General features: G+C 34.7%; 1 protein-coding gene across 3 annotated transcripts in view; it reads left to right on the top strand.

Annotated features, from left to right (window-relative positions):
* The window catches only part of LOC115221827 (pleckstrin homology domain-containing family G member 7-like), a 987,181-nt gene that overhangs the window by 821,313 nt on the left and 143,945 nt on the right, over positions 1-21,923 (top strand). For all 3 annotated transcript variants that reach the window (XM_029792059.2, XM_029792061.2, XM_029792060.2), the window contains 3 exons: positions 16,300-16,475; positions 17,938-17,984; positions 20,198-20,296. In XM_029792059.2, coding sequence (XP_029647919.1) covers positions 16,300-16,475; positions 17,938-17,984; positions 20,198-20,296 — 322 coding nt within the window. The remainder of the gene's footprint in view (positions 1-16,299; positions 16,476-17,937; positions 17,985-20,197; positions 20,297-21,923) is intronic.

Genomic DNA, 21,923 nt, shown 5'->3' with positions numbered 1-21,923 from the left:
CACCACACACACACACACACACACACACACACACACATACACACACGAACGCACGCACTCCTTCATTCAGAATCAACGGAACATCCTGCACGTGAAATTAACGTGCAAGTGGCTGTTCACTCAACAGTCACGCTTACCCTTAGCGTAATACAGAATGTGACAAGGCCGGCCCTTTGAATTACATGTAGTACTAATTTTTGCTACCTGAGTGGACTGAAGCAACTTGAAATGAAGTGTCTTGCCGAAGGACACGGCGCACAGCCAGGAATCGAATCCATTACCTTACTGCCATGAACCTAACACCTTAACCAGTGATCCCCCGAGTCTTCTCTCTCTCTCTCACACACATACACACATACTCTCTCTCACACACACACAAACACAAACGTATACATATACATACAGTCCTGTGTTTGTATATGTATGATAGTCACTCATACGTTACACTGAAATTTAAGAAGTTCAGAAATTTGGCTTCTCTGCATGTCTTGATGCTCTTTGAACGCTGCATGGATTTACCAAAAAGATTTATAGAATTTGTAGAATTTTTACAGGCTTTCGTGCAGTTGAAAAGTGCGATAGAATATCTCTTGCTAACTTTGTGACCTGCTGTCACGAGAACCACTTTCTGTTATACAACGATCTATGAGAAATTGTTACTTACCTGAATACTTTTGCTGGTTGACATTTGCGAAGTCTTCTCTAAATGAGCTGGATTTAACCAAAGATAACTGTTTTATAACCTGGTCCACGTTAATGATAAGATTCAGAAGTACGTAGTTATTACACAAAAAGGTAAGCAGTTCACTATGGTGGCATGACAGTTTCTGTCACCAAATATTTACATACAAACACATACACACACACACACACACATACATACACACACATACACACACATTATTAATAAAGCTGTAAATATCACAAAAGTTGTTACTCAGAGTTTTATGTTCCCGTTCGCCGGACAGCTTTGGTTGAGAATGGAGACTAAATTTTTATTCCATTCTCAACGAAAACTTTCCGACAAACGGGAACGTGAAACTCGGATTAACAGTTTTTGTGATGTCTTTGCAGCTTTATTTACTAAAGCGTATTACTCTACTTCTGGTATGCTTATACTATTTTTTCCACCTTGTTTCACATTTAAGCGCTTACTTTGGTGCGTGTATATATATATATATATATTTATATATATATATATTTCTCTCTTTGTGTGTGTGTGTGTGTGTGTCTGTGTGTGTCTATGTGGGTGTGTCTGTCTGTCTGTGTCTGTGTGTCTGTATTTGTGTGTGTATAAATGTATACCATCGGAAACAGTCATGTGTGTTCACACACACATACACACAAACGCACGAGCACACACACATACATATGCATGATGATACTTATAGAGAATTATATAGATAACTTGGCATAAAAAAAGTTTCAGGTTTGAGACTTCCTATCCAGTAGGCATTTTCATCCATTATGTATATACTAAAATTCATTGCAATATTTGCTTCGAGATTCAACGTTCAGAAAAAGAATTATTTCATGTTCTCGGGTTCCTAAATTCATATGATGCCCAACATATACACCCACATATAGGTGGATACGTATGTGGGATTATATATATGCACAGTTATGAATAGACAAATTTATAGACTTACATATCGTTCACATGCACACACACACACACACGCGCGCGCGCACATACACACGCACATACACACACACACACACACACACGTATCCTGGGATGATAACATTGTAGCCCGTAGTATCCGTTATAACTCACTTGACCTTCATACGGGTAAAAAGGGGAGACCATACCCCTGTGGTGCATCCACAAATGTTATATCGCCTGAAGAAATGAATCAATGATGATGATCAACCGGATGCGCACGGATAATACGGACCACACTGTAATCATACCAGAAATGCGGACTATGACCTTAAGAATAATGTGACTTGAAGAAACGCGCGTAGCGATGCATTAAATGTTTATAAATTCAATCCAAGGATTATTATTATCATTATAATTCATTCTGCATTATATCGGCACATAATGGAATATGAGCTTTTTTTGCATATTCAAAACGTTTTCCTTAAACAAAGTTCATATATATATATATATATGTATGTATATGTGTATATATCTTTATTTGTGAATTATACATATCCTCCACCAATGTGGTGTTGAGCACTCATTTCATCGTTCGACATATATACGTGTGTGTGTGTGTGTGTGTATGTACGTACCTGTGTGTATGTATATATATATATATATATATATATGTAGAGAGAGAGAGAGAGAGAGAGAGAGTTTAGTGTGTAAGGATATGTATATATATATGTGCACGTGTGTGTGTGTGTGTGTCTGTGTGTGTGTCCGTCCGTAATTTAGCGATTTGGTAAGACCGAACGATAGAATAAATACCTGAGTTTAAGAAATAATTACTCGTGTCGATTCGCGTGTGTATGTGAGTGTATAGTTCACCGATCTCAGACTAAGTATACAATATCTACTCTCTCATACATTTAATAGACATTATTCTCACAGTTTGAGTAATTCGTATAAATATAAAAAAGCCAAAGCACTGCATAATCTCAATGATTAAATATTTCACCAATGTCTGCGTTTATCTGCAATGTATGTGTGCGTACATATGCACAATTATATGAATGAATGCTATAATTTGATGTCTGTACTTATTTTGTTTATATTTCGAGAAGTAGCAGAAATTTTCCTTCACCTCCACCTCTCCTTCACCTTACTGCTTTTCTTTTTCTTCTATAACTAATTCTAAATACGATTATTATTATTATTATTATTATTATTATTATTATTATTATATTATTATTATTATTATTATTATTATTATTATTATTATTATCATTATTATATTATTATTATTATTATATATTATTATTATTATTATTATTATTATTATTATTATTATTTATTATTATTATTATATTATTATTATATTATTATTATTATTATTATTATTTGACTCAGGTTTGGTCTTTTTCCTTGTCGGATTTATGTCGATAGCGGGGCACAACCTGTAACCTTAGATATACACAAGCTTTGAATAATCTTTCAAGTGCCCAAAGCACTTCTGATAAGATTTCCAGAAGCAAACTTTCTGTAGAAGCTCTACAGGGGATTTCAGTTAAATCTCCTTCAACCATTTTCCTATCTCATTACTCACTGTTCCTAATACACCAATTATTATTGGCACAACCGTTACAGTTTTCATACTTCAAATTTTCGCAAATTTCAGATTCTAAGGGATTGAATTATTTATAATTTTTCATCTCCTTTCTTTACTCTCCTCGAATCAAACGGACATGATGGATTCATTAGTAAGCAACTTAGCTTCTCTTTGCCTATTGTTGCTATATCTAGTTTATTATTTTCTAACTTATCCGTTTGAATTGGAAAATTCTATAAAATCTTACATTTCTGACTCAAGCACTCTTTCAACCTGATGATCATTCCAAATACTTCTAGCTTCAAATAACCTGATTTTGGCAAAGTTTCCAGGGCAAAACTTTCGCAACTTGGTAATGGCTCGATTTCTTATATTCTCTCTGAACCAACATTGGATATTCTTCAACAATATGTTATTGTTTCATTCCAAATTCCACACATTACATTTTGTTGACACCTTATCCCCATACACATATTTTCTCATATTGTTTGTTTTTACTGTTTGATTGTGAACTACTATAATAAGTCTCTCTGTACCTTGTTTCAATTTCCTTCTCAACCAAGTACAGGTTTTGTTCGACATATTATATTCAGTGTCATGCTACGCAATTTTGTGGGTCATATTATATTCAGTGTCATGCTACGCAATTTTGTGGGTCATTTAGTGTTTTCTTCTTTTTTTTTGCTATAAGGTATTCTGTTTTGGCTTTCGAGCCAAATCTTGTAATGTACACAACAGAAACTACCTTTAACGGGTAGTTTCTCCTGCGTTTAAATATACACTATTGCATACATATGTACATACATACATATATATATACATATATATATACATATATATATACATATATATATATATATATATATATATATATATATATATATATATATATATATCTTATATATACAGTATATACAGTATGATAGTAGTAAGGTGTTAAATGGTTAAGTGACCTAAAATGAAATGTCTTTTATAAAAGTATTTTAGCATTTTCTACCTTGACTTCTTTCGTCCATATATATCAACTCGTGCGTTCCTTTTCAACCTTCTACATATCTTTACATATACATATATATATAAATACATGTGTGTATGTGTGTGTTCGTGTGTACATATGTGCTTATACAGGTATTAATGCACATATATATATACATGCATACAGGGTCGTCGCTAAGCCCTGCAACCCCTGCGGTCGCAGGGGCCACCGCGGATGAGGAGTCCCATGTTGAGATGAAAGTACGTAGGTGAGTTATCTATTTACTTTGGTTTAGATGTTGAACAAGAATTTAACTACGTTAACTGAAAATTTGTATCTGCAAAAGTTCTTGTAAAAATTATTACGTTGTACCACGAACGTGTATCAGACATTGTGGATTGTTTATGATACAAATAGAACATAGCTCTCAGCATGATTATTCTGAATTGATCGATGATTTCGCGAAGCGAATAGTGCGCCGTGTTTGTCTTCGAAAGTTGCCTGGATTATAAAAGTGCTCTTTTATTCATATCTGGAAGTTTTACTTATTGAAATTTGTAATAGACCTCAATAAATTCATCTTGTACTTTTGAAGATGTTCTTTAGGATATCGTGAAATATTGAACTTTAGACAGAATAAAAAATAGAATAGAGCTATGAATAAAAGGTGCTTTGATTATGAGTTTTGATTGAAGAGTTGGGGCCTCGGAACATGGTTATAATATATATATATATATATATATACACATGCATAAAAGCACACACACACACATATATATACATGTATATATATATACATATATATATACATATATATATATATATATATAATATATATATATATATAATATATATATATATATATATATATATATAGCGAGAGAGAGAGAGAGAGAGGTTCACATCTGTGATTTATAAATATTTACCAATATTATCTATGATATTTTACAATTGAAGGACGTTGTAAGATTCTTTGCTGATATATATTGAATATATGCTGATTATTCAGCAGCCTATCGTATTTGATTGTGTTTAGTACAAGTGTTATATCTTGAAAGTATTCTTTATTTCGTCATTGTCCATATCGTACTTCATATATTGAATACTTTGAAGAAACTAGTATGTTTGTAAGTTTGTCTAAGTTTCTTTGAAATATGAGATACCGCTAAACCGTCGCCTGTATATAGTTTTATGCTGACTTGATAGTATTCTATTTTAATCTGTGTTGTATATATAATCAGACTACATGCGTGCGCACCCAGACATACATGCTTACTCTCTCTCTCTCTCTCTCTCTCTCTCTCATACACACAAAGTTATGTACATAGGCTCAAAAGCTCAGTGGCTTAATCCAATTATCTGCTTTGTTCGTTTGACTTCCTTAACTCTTTCAAATCCATTCATTTGAATATCGTGCTTATCTTAACAGAAAATATGCCAATTCATATTATATTGATATCTTTCAAAGGAACTTTTCAAGACATTGATTTTATTTTTGCTATTCTTCACTGAAATTGTTTTTAGTACCTTTTTATTTCTGTGGTCTTCATTGTGGTTATAATTGTTGTTAGTGTCACCAATGGTTTTACATGGGTTTTCCCTCATTGGACGTCTTAGACACTCATCTCTGTTGCACATCACCAAAATACACGTCAACTATACACCCTGTATGTCTGTCTCTCTGCTTTTAGTGTTTATTTAGCTCCAGGTCAACTCTTTTAGAGGAAGTCTTAGATCAAAACCGTTGCTTCACTACTTACAAGTAATGTGGGGATTTTGACTCAGTGAGTGACAACAAAATGATAACCAAAATATCGAACCAACGAGAAGATCCTTTCTGTGATTGTTCCATCTACTAGAGACATTAGCAAGATTTCCCTCAAAATACAGCGTACATATTGTATAAAAGCTGAAGGAATATTCACAAACTGAAGAACCTTTAACCAAATACCGCAAGAGCAGAACTAACTGGCATCAATCAACATCAGCAACAGGAACCAACATTATACTAGGCAAGTACATAAGGGTTGCTTAGCCTGAAGACCACTTAATTGAAAAGGCTACAATCAAGCAATTCCTGCAATGACCATGCTGTTTTCTTCGGTCTATGTATCACTACTTTAACTTATGCATCATATCATCGCATAAGACTGAAGATTGCGTTACTAGATTGAGCTGCCTGTCATTACAAGCCAATCGAAAGACCATGTAGAGGTTACTTCGTTGGCTTGGTGCTGTGTGGGTTGTTGGAAGTCATCTATTTCCTGAGTTATTGTCGATAAACTGAGAATAAACATACTGCTTTTTATTGTTAACATGCTTGTCGTATTGTTGTTGTTGGTGTTAGTGTTGTTTAGCCTTAGTTCGACCCAGATCAAGCGAACCTATGATATAAACATTTCCTTTCATATCCTTCCATTTTTGTTTCTTTTTGTATCAAAAAACAACATTGTCCGAGTGGGATCTCTACGTATTTTATACAATAGCGTGTGCTTTGAATGAGACTTATTTTCTCTTTCTAGCAGACTTGTTGCCAGCGTTGCGATTTCGTTGTTCTTCTTAGTGGCAGGAGCGCCAGTATAGTCATGGTTCTTGCTATAACCTTCCCGTGCTACAGTAGATTGGCGTTTCAGCATGAAATCTATTCTATTGAACTATTGGTGTTTAGTGTTGCTAAAAATAATATTCCTCAGTAAATGTCAGTTATATGAGTATCACTACCAATTAAAGAACACAATTCTCTCTCATCTTGCATTAATTTTCTATCCCTAGCTTTTTTCTTTTTGTTTTTACTTTTCATTTCAAAACCTTTACACAACTTGATGCTGTCAAGGGTTAATATTTGCTAACTTAACCAATTTCTTAGAAACTTACGACCATGTGATAGCAATGTTAGGAGTAAAATTATATCACCATATTAAATCAATGTGCAGTTATATGTACTCGTCTTGTTACAATATAAGTAGATTCATGCCTTTTGCAGTTGTAAAGAGTCTGCACACACAGATAAGTGACTCACGTACAGACCAATTCAATCAGGTGTAAAACATTGTGATGATAATAGGCAGGCTGAAATACCTCGTTATGTAGGTATACACAAGCGATATGCTATTAAATATATGATGTTCTATTTAACAATAGATAATAAAATATTTATACACTCATAAATAAGATATTGTTACATATGAATTTAGTTAAAAGAGAATCAGTTTAGACGCACGAAATAATCCTGCTGATATATTTTATCCACGTACATATATGTCGTTTTCCATATACAAATTTAAGTATACGCATATATGCATGAACTATACAGATATATATCTCTGTAAGTATATATGTAAGATGTTTATGCTATATTTTAATCGTATTTAACAATATGTTACTATAACACATTTTACCTAGCACGAAATATGTCTTAAACTGTCAAGCATGTAAGTGGATATAAATATATATAAATATATATATGTATACATATGTATATATATGTATGTATGAGTGTGTATGTGTATGTATGCTTAAATATATATACACACATATTTACATGTATATATATATAATATATATAGGCATACATAAATATATATATATAATATATAGATAGATAGAAAGATAGATAGACAGATAAATATGTAAATGTATCTATCTATCTCTCTGTCTGTCTGTCTGTCTGTCTCTCTCTCTCTCTCTCTCTCTCTATATATATATATATATATATATATATATATATATATATGCATACATACTCACACATATGCACGCACACATTCTTTTTTTATTATTAAAGCTGAAAAAATACCAGAAAATCTGTGACTCACAGTTCGACGATCCCGTTCGTCGAATAATTGTGATCAAGACACTTGATCAAAACTACTCGACGAACGGGAACGCGAAACTCTGAATTACAGTTTTTTCTGATATTTTTGCAGCTTCAATAAAAAAGCACATTACTCTACCATCGGTATTCAAGTTTTATTTTTCCAGCTTGTTTTACATATATGTGCTTACTCGTGTGTATATATATATATATATATATATATATATATATATATATTATATATATATATATATATATATATATATTTGGACAAAATAATGGAAACACATTAAAAATTCAAACAAATTTATTTTAATATGGGGTACGACCGCCTTTGGCAGTAATTATAGCTGGAATTCTACGAGGTATGGACTTGTATAACGTGTGAATTGTTTCCAAAGGAATCTTTGTCCATTCTTCAGCTACAACAGGCTACAGTTCTTGTAGTGACGATGGTGGAGGATATCGACTCCTTACTTGTTTTTCTAAAATGCACTATAAATGTTCAATAATATTGAGATCTGGGGACTCTGGTGGCCAGATAAGATGTTCAACTTCACTAGAATGTTCCTTGTGCCATTCAGTAACAACTTTAGCAATGTAAATTGGTGCATAATCATCCTGAGACATTGCGTTTCCCTTCGGAAGCAGTTCCGCAACTATAGGATGAATATGATCAGATAAAATTCTTAAATAGTCTTGTTTATTAATTCTGCTTCGAAGGGAAGCCATTGGGTTGGCGGATTTCCAAGATATAGCTCCTCAGATCATCTCAAATTCTCCTCCAACAGTTGGAAGAAATTAGTCTTGGTCAAATGCTTCGTTTGGCACCACACGTATACTCGGCCGGTGGTCGGAAATAAGGTAAAGGATGGATCGTCCGAGAAAGTAACATTTTTCCACTGCTCGAAGGACCAATTCTGTAGGTTTTTAACTCCAATCTAAACGTTTTGCAACGTTTGTTTTGAAAGTAGTCGTTTTGTGATTGCAGCCCTCCCGTGAAATCCGCAGTTCCCGGCGAACAATTTTTGTGGAAACTGGATTCTCGAGATGGTCATTAAGCTTTGCAGTAATTCTGGGAGCTGTACTTTTGTGATCCTTTCAAACAATTCCGACGGTCCCTGTCTGAAAGTTTTGGTTTTCTTCCGGAGTTTTGTTTCGACGAGGAAGTTCTTCCCTCTTTCTCAAAGGTTGTCATTACTTTCGAGACAGTACTTCTTGATACACCAACCATTTCGGCTGCTTTCATTACGCTAGCGCCTGCCATACGAGCACCAACAATTTGCCATCTTTAAAAGTCCGTGAGATCTGTCATTTTAATGAATTTTAATTACCGTTTTCTGATGATATCTGAAAAGAAACAGCAATTTTCGCAAAACACGTTAAGCAACACTAATAATAGACAAGAAATCAAAATGAACAATGTTTTGACGGGTTTACAGTTATTTCAAAAATATGATGTTACGATGCTAGGCGTTTCCATTACTTTTGTCCAACACCTATATATATATATATATATATATATATATACATATATATATTAGGGAAGAGAAGGAAGTCATGATTTTGAATTATTCTTTATTCGCGCTTTCGTCTCATTCGAAAGTGCTAATAAAGAATTATCTAGAATTCAGACTACCTTCTTTTCATTGATATATAAAACATGCACACCACTTCAAACAGTTTATACACATATGTTTGCATGTATTCACGTATGTATATGTGTGTGTGTGCGTGCGTGTGTGTATGTGCACGCCCGTGAGTGTGTTGCAGCACTAAACGCAATACGTTTTTTTTTCATTCTCTCTATTTATTTCCTCTTGTTTTTTTTCTGTCGAAGAGGGTAGGCTCGAAAAGACTTTTTCCATTTTCCCGAGTATCAAACTAATCACCTGCTTGTTGATTATACACATGTCTTCGTCTTTTGTTTTTCTATAAATTTTAACTATATGTGTGCGCATGTGTGTGTATATAGATAGATACATACATCCATATATACATACATAGGTAGATAGATATGCTTATATATAAGTACACACACACAACAGACATGTATATGTAACAGACATCCATTATACACCTGGCAAAATTTCGAAAATATATATATAAAAAGCTAATACAGAACATTTTGCACCCACCTATCCATAAATATTGAAGTAGTAATTAACAAAAATAAACGAGTACCTAAACATATACATTCACATTTCCCACCTCCCGTAACGTCGCTATCCATTTCTTCCTTGCAGCTTAGGTTTCCACCTTATTTAACATTTAAGTTTCAGACAGTAATATAATTCATATACCCAAATCATCGTGCCTCATACTTCACATGCAATATATACATATTCACAAAAATATGGATTTTTTTCCTTAAGACATCTACAATTTCATAATTTAAAATATAATTCACTGACACTCTCTGGGTGCATGGAAGTGCTGAAGTCAATTCGTTCGACTAAAATTATTCAGGGCGGAGTCCTAGCATGGCCGCAGTCTACTGACTGAAACATATAACAGATAAAAAAAAAGTACAGATTTATGTTGTATAGGCCAGGTTTAATTTGATTAGATTGCCATCTGACTTTCCGATAACGGCAAGCATACCGAAGTTGCTCGAGGTCGTTATGAATGTTTTCTTTGTAAAAAATAAGAACACATCAGAAAGAGCAAAACTTTTAAGCAATACATTAGTATAATGTTAAATCGATTTATATATATGACTTGATATAATCACACATACACATACATACATACATACATGTGTTCGTACGTTCGTACGTATGTATGTATATATGTATGTGTGTATATGTATTGTTAAATAGGTTAAAAATGCTTCTGTATGTCTGTCAGTGCTTGTGAGTTTCGTATGTATATGTATATGCATGTGCGCATGTTCAGTCAGATAGAAATAGAACAATATTCATTCAGTCCATTTGTGATTTGGTGTTGCTCCGTTTGCTCTACCAATATTGGGAGTTCATTTGTTTACTTGATTTCAGTTTTGCTTTCAATGTTTCCACTTCTTACTATTTTCTCTTTCCTCTGCCATCTCCCATCATCCACGAATAAGATTGCTCGCAGCTTGTTTGAAGAGCCAACCTGAAATTTATATCAAGCCGGTATTCTCATTTCTCTATTGCCCACAAGGGGCTAAACATAGAGGGGACAAACAAAGACAGACAAAGGGATTAAGTCGATTACATCGACCCAAGTGCGTAACTGGTACTTAATTTATCGACCCCGAAAGGATGAAAGGATGGTTGACCGAAACTGAAAGAATCCGTCGTATATGTGTGTGAGTGTGTGTGTGATGTGTCTGTTTTTGCACCGCCACCCCTATCACCGGTGGTGGTCTGTTTACGTCTCTACGTCCCCATATTCCCACATCCCCCCATCATAGCGGATCGGGAAAACAGACTGATAGAATAAGTACCAGGCTTCAAAAAAATAATAAGGGAGTCGATTCATTCAAGTAAAATTCTTGAAAGTGTTGCCCCATCATGACCGCTGTCTTATAACTGAAACAAAAGATAAAAGATAACTGGTTTGCTAATTTACCTATCTACAAACCAGTATCAGACAATTTACACACACCTCTCCTCTTCTCTCTCTTTTTTCTCCCTCTGGCTCTTTATCCATAACGATGTCTATTGTACCGATTACTATACCGCAACGATTGACGCTCAATTCTTTAGTCAGAACTAGGTCGAAGATTTGGCTGCAAAATCTTTGCTAAAACTAATTAATATAAGTGCTTTTTTTTTCATCTTTCAACTAGAAGGAAAGAATAGTGTGCAGTATATACATAAGGTCTTGAAAGCTAATGGGATATAGGGGTAACGGGATCATTAAACAGGAAACCTTTTTCTTATTAATGTTATAATTGAAGTAGACAAAGTTGGGAGGTGAACCCAAAATAAAAACAACCACACATTCGTCATTTTAACGCTTCCGCCAATCCACCACCCAAGATTGGTATTTTATCGTCCTCGAAAATATAAAAATTTACCTCGGTGAGGTTTGAACTCAAACAAAGGGTATAGAAGTAGATATCGTTATATATTTTGTTCGACGTTCTTACGAGTCTGTCAATTATCCACCTTAATCACTAAAATATCACTGATGAATATCTTATCAACACCCAGATGATTAAAAAAATCATGGAAGCTGTAGATATTTACACTCGTAAGAGACCTCTTTTACTCTTTTACTTGTTTCAGTCATTTGACTGTGGCCATGCTGGAGCACCGCCTTTAGTCAAGCAAATCGTCCCCAGGACTTATTCTTTGTAAGCCTAGTACTTATTCTATCGGTCTCTTTTGCCGAACCGCTAAGTTACGGGGACGTAAACACACCAGCATCGGTTGTCAAGCGATGTTGGGGGACAAACACAAGCACACAAACCTATACACGCACATATATATAGATATATATACATATATACGACGGGCTTCTTTCGGTTTCCGTCTACCAAATCCACTCACGAGGCTTTAATCGGCCCGAGGCTATTGCAGAAGACACTTGCCCATGGTGCCACGCAGTGGGACTGAACCCAGAACCATGTGGTTTATAATGTTCCGGACACAGCTAAATGCAGTTTTGTATTTACACTAAAACTCTACATTTTGTGCTTCGCCTCAACACTGGAAATAACGGAAGGCTGGTTTGTCTACATAGAATTTAAAAACTAGAAGACGGAATGTAAATACTCTATTGAGACGACATTAATTCTATTTCCGGTGAAATATTGCCTTTATTTTTAATCGTGTAAATAAAATAGATTTCCGTCTGTTTCGACGATGATTATTTACTTGTTCAGTTAATTGGATTACCTGCTCATTTAATTAGTATGTAAGTCATTAGACTTACATGCTAATTCTACCACAGTGGGTAAGTTTATATGATAGATAGGTGCAGACTTAAAATAACAGGATCTGCGGTACCCAGTGGAGTCACCTTTGAAATACATATATAATCATTCGCAAGGATTCTAAGAAATGCCGTCTACCAACTTTCCAGAAGCTATGGTGAAAGCCACGTACCCAAGATGCCCTGCTGTACGATCGAACCCGAGGCCTTGTAATTTCAATGAAAACTTGTAAACCACTCACCAATTATTCGTTTGTTTGTTTATCATATAACTATACCACATAGACTTCTCATTGTTGTTGTTGTTGACTGTTGTTTAGATGTCGTATGTCGAAACCTTAATTATTCAATGTGTTATTCGTTTTCTTAAAACAACATGTACTGATTTCAAGAAACATTTGTTGTTACAATTTTACATATACTAAAGGTACAACTACAGGGCTTTGTGGTTTTAGTAGGTGGAAGTGTTGGCGATCTCTTGGCTATGTATAAGAATTGTATAATATTCTGAAGTGGGGGAAAATAAATGAGATATTTTAGCACCAAAAGGATATTAAGATCTGGAATAGAATATATAGAGTGCCTGGCATCAAAGGAGAATAGGAACGGAGGTAATAGTGGAGATTCGCTGGAATGTTACCCACCCCGCTACGGCTCAAATACATTTCTTTACAATTAGTAGAAAAGTCATTTGGGTTGGGTGGTAATGGAAAACAAGAATTAAAGGGCTCTGCCCTAAAGCTTTTAGTTGTATAGATAAACAGAAATAGTTTCAATCAATATTTAAAACTGATTTGTTCCTGAGAGATTTCCCGTTTAGGTTTTCTAAATGATGTGCCAATTTCTCGTTAAATGATCAAGTTATAGGGACATATTTGTGACATTTTACATGTGTTGAGAGCATTTTAAAACTTGATAGGTTACATTCCATCACAACTGATTTTTTTTCAAGAGAGAAAAGGTGAAAGAGAAAGAGAAGAAAGGGCTTCTGTAACTGAACTGAAAATTTATCAACTTCGGAAGGATGAAAAGCAAAAGTGACCACGATGTGATTTGACTTGAGACCGCATTCTCCCCGATGTTCTGCATCTGTCCGAATTTAAATACTCCTAGACATTTTGCGTAGTAATAGTTCTCTTCCTCTCTCCTTTCTTTCTGTCTTCGTCTCTCTTTCTCGCCCTCGCATATACACACCCTCTCTCTCTTTCTCTCCCTTGCACACACACTCTCTCTCTCTCTCTCTCAGAGTCATTATTTTTCCTGTTTCTCTCCTAATATTCTCTTTGCCCTCACTATCTCTGCCCCTTGCTTTCTCTCTTTAAATATCGACTATATCTAAATATAGTGTTTATATTAACGCACATTCCAGCACATTAGTCGGGAAATATCCGTGCATGGAATCTGTTATCATGCAGGAATAAATCTCATAGGAATCGCCTGTGTTGTGTCATATCTGTGCGTGCGTATGTGTGTGTTTGTGTGCGTGAGTGTGCCTGTTGTGTGTATGTGTATGTGTCTGTATTTGTGCCAGAGTGTGTTTATGCGCATTGCTCACACTAAAATAGAATGACAGTAATTCTATTCACAGACATCTGGGAGTTGTAATTCTTTCAGCAAGAAAACTCAGACAGCTTCCGCTGCAGATATGTCACTTGATTCTTGGTTTCGGTGTAATGAATGGATCGAATCGCGCCAAAAGTGACAGTATAATTCTCATTGATTACTACACACCAAAGAAATCCATATCCGTTGTTGATTACACGATATTCTATCGAGAATCGGTAGACGTATTTACCAAAACGAAGACGGATCTTGAATTGGAGATAGATCTTGAAAACGATCTTCAAGTTCAAATAATCGAAGTGGCAGCTCTATTTATTGATAATTGCTAAACAGAGAAAACCATTTTGCTATCTGATGTTATTCAATCTTTGTTCATTACTAGAGAATCAAAATGATGATATTCTACTTGAGTCATTTTATTAATTATTGCCAACTCTTCCATACAGTCCTGTGGTGTTGCTTCGACACAAGAATTATTATCAAGTCCTATACATTTTCAATGAGCTGTAATTAAGTACTTCAGTTTTTTCCTTCTTTCTCCCAGTCACGTTACTATTCGCCCAGCTTCTGCTAGACAATGTCATTTCCGTGTAGGAGATCTATATCTTCGAACATCCATATCACATGTACTAACCAGTTATTTCCCGTGTGGAATTTCTAATACAACACTGATAACCAATGTAGTAACACCATAGGTGACAACATGTCTCTAGTTTCCGTGAGATCCATCTTTGAACTTTCATTTGTTCTAATTGCTATATTATGTGTACAAGATTCAATTTTGCCTCTAAAGTTTCTAATAAAACTACTCACTCAATTTGTATTTATTTACATATATTTATTTATATATTTCGTAATTCAGCTCTTGCTTTATCCAGCCTATACTGTATATTCTTAGAACCTCAAATATTTATGCTTATTTGTAGAAAAAAGGTTACACGATTGTTAAAGTTTTACTATTGAACAAACATTTTTTTATCTCAGTTTTCTACCGCTTCTATAACTGCTTCTGAACTTGTTAACTATTAACAGTTACTACATACTCCCTCTATATAGTTGTACCTGACCATTCATGACTCCTCCTCTCTATGACTCATTTCACAGATCCCCGCAAAACACTTCTTATGTTCTTTCTCCCTGTAACTGCAGTCCTTATACAAACGTTCTTGCCCATGGAAGGTCTCAAAAATACTATCCTCATCCCCTTCTTGTAAATTTCAGTTCATACACTTTGGTGTTTCACAACATAAAAATGTTTTCTTTCTGTTATATCTCAATACACGGAAAGCACATAATTGTGTGTATGGGGGGGGGCATGTGTGTGCATGTATGTGTGCGTGTATGTACTTGGGTGTGTGTATGTGCGTGCGTGCATGTATTTGTATGTGTGTGTGTGTGTGTTGTGTGTGTGTGTGAATATGTACAGGTGTGATTTAACCTGAAACTTTTCATATCCTTCCTTAAAATATAAATTCAAAAAACACTTATAAAAACAAGAAAAGAGAAATTTGTAGAAGATTGATGTACATCTATAATTTTTACAGAAATATTTCAAACATTTCAAATGTAATGAGCATATTATCCCTTGTATCGTATTTATCATTGTGTGTAACCGTGTCATATTCTTCTTTTTTTGTGTGGTTCACTTAACCTTTGAACATTTCAGGGTCGATGAAACAAGTAGTAATTGAACACTGGGAGTCCATGAAAAACATTTGAGGCTTTTAGCCTTAAATAGTATTATTTATTGTGAAGAGTGGGAAATTTACTTAAAGCTTTTTTTCTCCTCAAATATTTTAACATGAACCATGCCATAGATATTGAAGAGCCTTGAATTTTGCTTTCAATAAATGTGATCTTTAATATTTGTTTTGTAGTAACTTAGCGGGACGTCTACGGCGAAGGCGCAGCTCTGTGGATATTCCAATGACAGTGTACCCAGGTGACCTTCTAGGACACAGAGTTCCACCCCATAATAAAAAGCTTACAAAACGAAATACTGTGGCAGATTTTGCTACAAGGCAAGATTTACCCACCATCTACTCTGAGTCAGGTAAGCTTATGATGCAAAATAATTCTCTTGTCTCCTTTCTTCTCATAAGTAAATATTTCTATAATTCCATTACGAAAGCCGATTTAAAATAATGCGATATATAATATTAAACAGATTGGAAAATTGATCAGGCGTAAGGCACAGTAATTTGTGGCACCTAGTTATGATTCTTTGCGATGATGTGTTCATATTTCCTTCAAGCCCATTTTCCTTTCAACTTGCTATATTCATGGCATAAGTAGCAGTTGGTAAACGAAGTAATATAACGTCTTAAGGCACTATATCGAGGAAGGTCACTGTTCAATGCTTGCAAACAGTAAAAGAATAACTGTGCATATTTAATTGATACAATTCAAGGAACGATCATAGCCATAAGGTCGATTTTCTTGTAGTAATGCCATAAAAAACCTTTCACATGAACTGAAACAGAATATTCGCTTAATCACACAGTACTCATATACAGCAAGACTAAATACGTTCCACACATATAATGTGTCGCAAACATTAAATATGTATTTTATCACAATACTGTAAAACATTTTCATACTGAAGAAACTATCACTTGAATCACATGACAAATGTTGTTACGTGACCAGGGTCACGGAACACTGCAACGTTCAGTTTGCGTATTTGGAGATGGTTTGGCATTCTCTTTCAATTGAAGCCAGAGTAGCATCTGCATATTTCAATTGACTGAAGCTTTATGTACACAGACACACACACACACACATTCCTTTATTCTTTTATTTGTTTCAGTCATTTGACTGCGGTCATGCTGGAGCTCCTCCTTAAACGGTTTTAGTCGCAGCAATCTACCCCAGGTCTTATTCTTTGTAAGCCTAGTACTTATTCTATCGGACTCTTTTGCCGAATTGCTATTTTATTGGTACGTCAACTCACACCATCATCGGTTGTCAGGCGATATGGGTGAGGAACAAACACAGACACACGCATAAATACACACACACGCACGCACACACACACACACACACACACATACATATGTATATATACGAGCTTCTTTCAGTTTCTGCCTGACTAATCCATTCACAAGGCTTTGAGGGACCCGATGCTGTAGTAGAAGACACTTGCCTAAGGTGCCGCGCAGTAGGACTGAACATGGAACCATATGGCTGGGAAATAAGTTTCTTACCACATGTATACAAAGTGAGAAACAGACAGAAAAACCGTGTCAGGTAGTTAGTTACACTCACACAAAACATACACGTATATGAGTATTTATACACACACACATTAAGAAATTTGATATTAAAGCACCTTGCCGAAATCCTGTAAATACTACGTACATACTTATGCAGACAAGATTGGATGAGGATAGCAAATCGAAACTTTCAAAACAGTGTAGATTTATTTAAACATTTTCGATTTTTAAACATGTGCTTTATCGCCCTAAACTGTATAATTTTCCTGATTCAATATGTTTTTCGATTATATTTTACAGTTGCTGATTCTAAAAAAAGTCGACAAACATTTTCTCTTCTCCGATTGGTAAGTAAATATTTGTGCTGTACTTTACAATTCAGTTTATATTCTTCCTTGCAGCAACTGTTTTTTTTAAAATTTTTATTTTAAATTCTTTTACTGGTATTGTTTTATTTTAGACTGCTCTGAATGTAGCGGTCGTCTCAGTTTATGTGTGTATACCATTGCCTTGTGAAGCAAGACTAGGTCCTTAAAAAGATCCAGGAATATGTTGAATTAATACGCCATTCTGTGTATGTATGTATGTATGTATGTATGTATGTATGTATGTATGGTTGTATGTATGTATGTCTGCCTCTATATGCGTATGTATACGTCTATAAATGTCTAGGTATGCATGTATGTGTATTTGTGTGTGAGTGTGTGTGTGTCTTTGCGTATTTGTATATATGTTCATGGCTGTGTGGTAAGTAGCTTACGAACTACACGGTTCCGGGTTCAGTCCCACTGCGTGGCACCATGGGCAAGTGTCTTCTACTGTTGCCTCAGGTCGACCAAAGCCTTGAGAGTTGATTTGGTAGACGGAAACCGAAAGAAGCCCGTCGTATATATGTATATATATATATATATATGTATGTGTGTGTATATGTTTGTGTGCTTGTGTTTGTACCCCCAACATCGTTTAACAACCGATGCTGGTGTGTTTACGTCCCCGTAACTTAGCGGTTCGGCAAAAGAGACCGATAGAATAAGTACTAGACTTACAAAGAATAAGTCCTGCGATCGATTTTCTCGATTAATAGCGGTGCTCCAGCATGGCCACAGTCAAATGACTGAATCAAGTAAAAGTGTAAAGAGTATACAACTACTTTTCGGACACTGACAGTCCGAAACATCTGATAGTATGCGTTACTTTACGAGCAAGAGGAGTTTACTTGCACTTTACAGAGACTAGTACTTTGCACCATACAATATTAATAGACTTGTATCATTTATACTAATCTAATAATCACCACTGCTGATTCGGAAAGACATCAGTAATCCGTGAAGACTTTGGAACGAAATGTTCCGGAAAATCAAAGTCGTACCTGTATAAATACATAAGAGAAGGTGCGTGGCTTAGTTATTTGGGTGTTGCACTCAGGATCACTAGCTTGTTGTTTCCCTTCCCAAACCAGTTGTCCGTTGTGTTTTTGAGTAGTATTATTGAGTAAAATGTCCAATCCGTGAAACTCCAATGAACTTGATTTCTGTTCGGGGTTAATGTTGTCCAAGCCAACGGAGAAGCGTGATTCGAAAGCTAAAACGGTCCGAAGTGCATTGTCACCAGCTGTGTACGATAACATCCCCGATAATCTACCCGCCACCGTGATACACATACATAAATACATACACAAAAGCCCAAAAACGCAAACAAATGTATAACTATACATATACATAGGCGCGGGCGTCGTTGCGTGGTAAGAAGCTTACTTCCTAACCACATGGCTCTGGGTTCAGTCTCACTGCTGAGCACCTTGGATAAATGTCTTTTACTATGTCTTCGGGCCGTCCAAAGCCTAGTAAGTGGAAACTGAAAGAAGCCCGTCATATGTATATATATATATATATGTATATTTAGATGTGTATTTGTATGTGTGTGTGCATGTGTATGTGTGTGTGTGCTTGTGTCTTTGTGTCGGTGTTTGTCCCCCCCCCATCGACACTTGAAAACCGGTATTGGTGTGTTTACATCCCCGTAACTTATTGTTTCGTTAAAAGAGACCGACAAGATAAGTACTAGGCGTTTAAAAATATAAAAGAGATACACACACATCTGAGATTTAAGGAGGAAGAGAGAGAGAAAAAGAGAAAGTGTAAAAGAGAGAGAGAGCGGGGGGAGAAACTCAAATATATATGAAAGCAAATACTGAGTACATGTTCGTTGAATTATTTGTTTCTGAATAGATCCCGTTATGCAAGCCTCTACATCTTAGTTTTTAGCATTTTCATTTTTTATTACTTTTTAGTGTAGTCGTCCAAGCATGATTATCTCTCAACTTTCACAATAGAAACCGTAGCACAACTCTGTATTCACGTTAAATGAAACTACTAAAAAACACAAATTTTGCATAATAATAATAATAATAATAACAACAACAACAACAGCAACAACGACAACAACAATAATAATAATAATAATAATAATAATAATAATAATAATAATATAATAATAATAATAATAATAATAATAATAATAATTGTAGTCGCTATCAGTAATTTCTTGATATTTTCTTCAGATGAAGACACGGAGCAAAGAGAATCTCACACAGCTAGAAGAAGTGCTAATGAAATTAAAACCGTCCGAGTTTAGAGATAACACATTAATAGGATACAAGGTAAGTTAAATTATCTGTCTGTGCGTGTCTGTCTATCTACCTATCTATCTCTATCAGTATATATAAAAGTATATAAAAGTAGTTTTAGAGACAGAACCACCCTCAACTCAATCAACAGTGAAATATGTTATATCCGACCGAGCCATAAAATATTAAATATGATACTTACTATATCTATTCAGAATCCCATACTTTCCATTTTAAAGACAACACGCGTTTCAGGACAGTATGTCGGTATTGTTGAGATATAAGGTCTCTAGTTTTAATACTCAATTAGGTCGACGTACCCCCAAACTTCAGGTCTGGATTCTTCACATTTATTACTATATCTACATCCTATATAAATCTATAATAATTGAAAATATTTGACTAAAAGTCGTTAACATAATTTTACTTTACAAATTAATGAATAAAAATAAAAATGATGAATGAACCTTAAAAATTTAAGGAATATAAATTGAAGGAATACAACAGGATAAAAATACGAATAAAAAATACGAAAGCTAAAACAGGATTTTGGCTATTCCTTCTAGCGTGCCAGGTATCCTATCTTTCAATGTTGATTGAGTTGAGGGTGGTTCTGTCTCTAAAACTGCTTTTATATATTAGAATAAAATATTGAGAGAAGTTCAATTTAGTACCTTTAATTTGAACGTCTCATTCCAGCGGACTCGGAATTAATCTTCCCTAATAATGATAATAATAATAATAACAATAAAATAATAATAATAATAATAATAATAATAATAATAATAATAATAATATAATAATATAATAATAATAATAATAATAATAATATATAATAATAATAATAATAATATATATATATATATATATATATATATATCTATATATATATTATTTTAGAGGAAAAATCAAAACCAAGGCAGAACGTGTATCTTAAGTCATTTAGAATAATTTAATTAGGGTGAGGTGAATTTGAAGTCTTACAGCTGTATCTGGGATAACTTAAGTGCCTGCTCAGCATGTCCGTGCACTGTGTATTCGTTATCAGAGACAAGGTTTGAATATTTTAGACGGGGAGAGTGTTCATGGGAGTACCAACCAATATCCATATCCTATGGAAAATGATGAGTTGTGAATATTATTCTCGTGACTATATTCTACCTATACTTTTTATTCTTCTATTATATTCTTTATAAACTGTGAAATTTATTCCTTGTAAACTGTAAATTCTCACCCTCTAAAATGTTCATACCTTGTCTCTGGTGACGGAATACCCAGTGCACGGAGATCCTAACCAACCACTTGGGTTATCCCAGAAACAGCAGTAAGATTTCAAATTCATCTTATCCAAATTAAATTATTCTAAATGACTAGAGATACTCGTTCTGCCTTGGGTCTGATTTTTTCCTCTAATATAATATATACACGCTATAATAGAACCCTAAGACTGATCCCTAGATCCACCCTTAGCTGTGATCTTGGAACCTAATGATCGGCCAACTATAGCACTTGCCCTGCGTACCTATTCGTTTAGATCACAAGTAAGCTAAACCTCTCGTATTCTTATACACACACACACACACATATATATAATTGAAAACATTGGATGCAAGGAAGGAGTACAGTTGGACGTTTATTGTTTAATCACTGCATTTGTTTC

This window comes from Octopus sinensis, linkage group LG18 (assembly GCF_006345805.1).
Source record: "Octopus sinensis linkage group LG18, ASM634580v1, whole genome shotgun sequence".
In the NCBI taxonomy this organism is placed as follows: Eukaryota; Metazoa; Mollusca; class Cephalopoda; order Octopoda; family Octopodidae; genus Octopus; species Octopus sinensis.
This window is presented reverse-complemented; position numbering and strand designations above follow the sequence as displayed.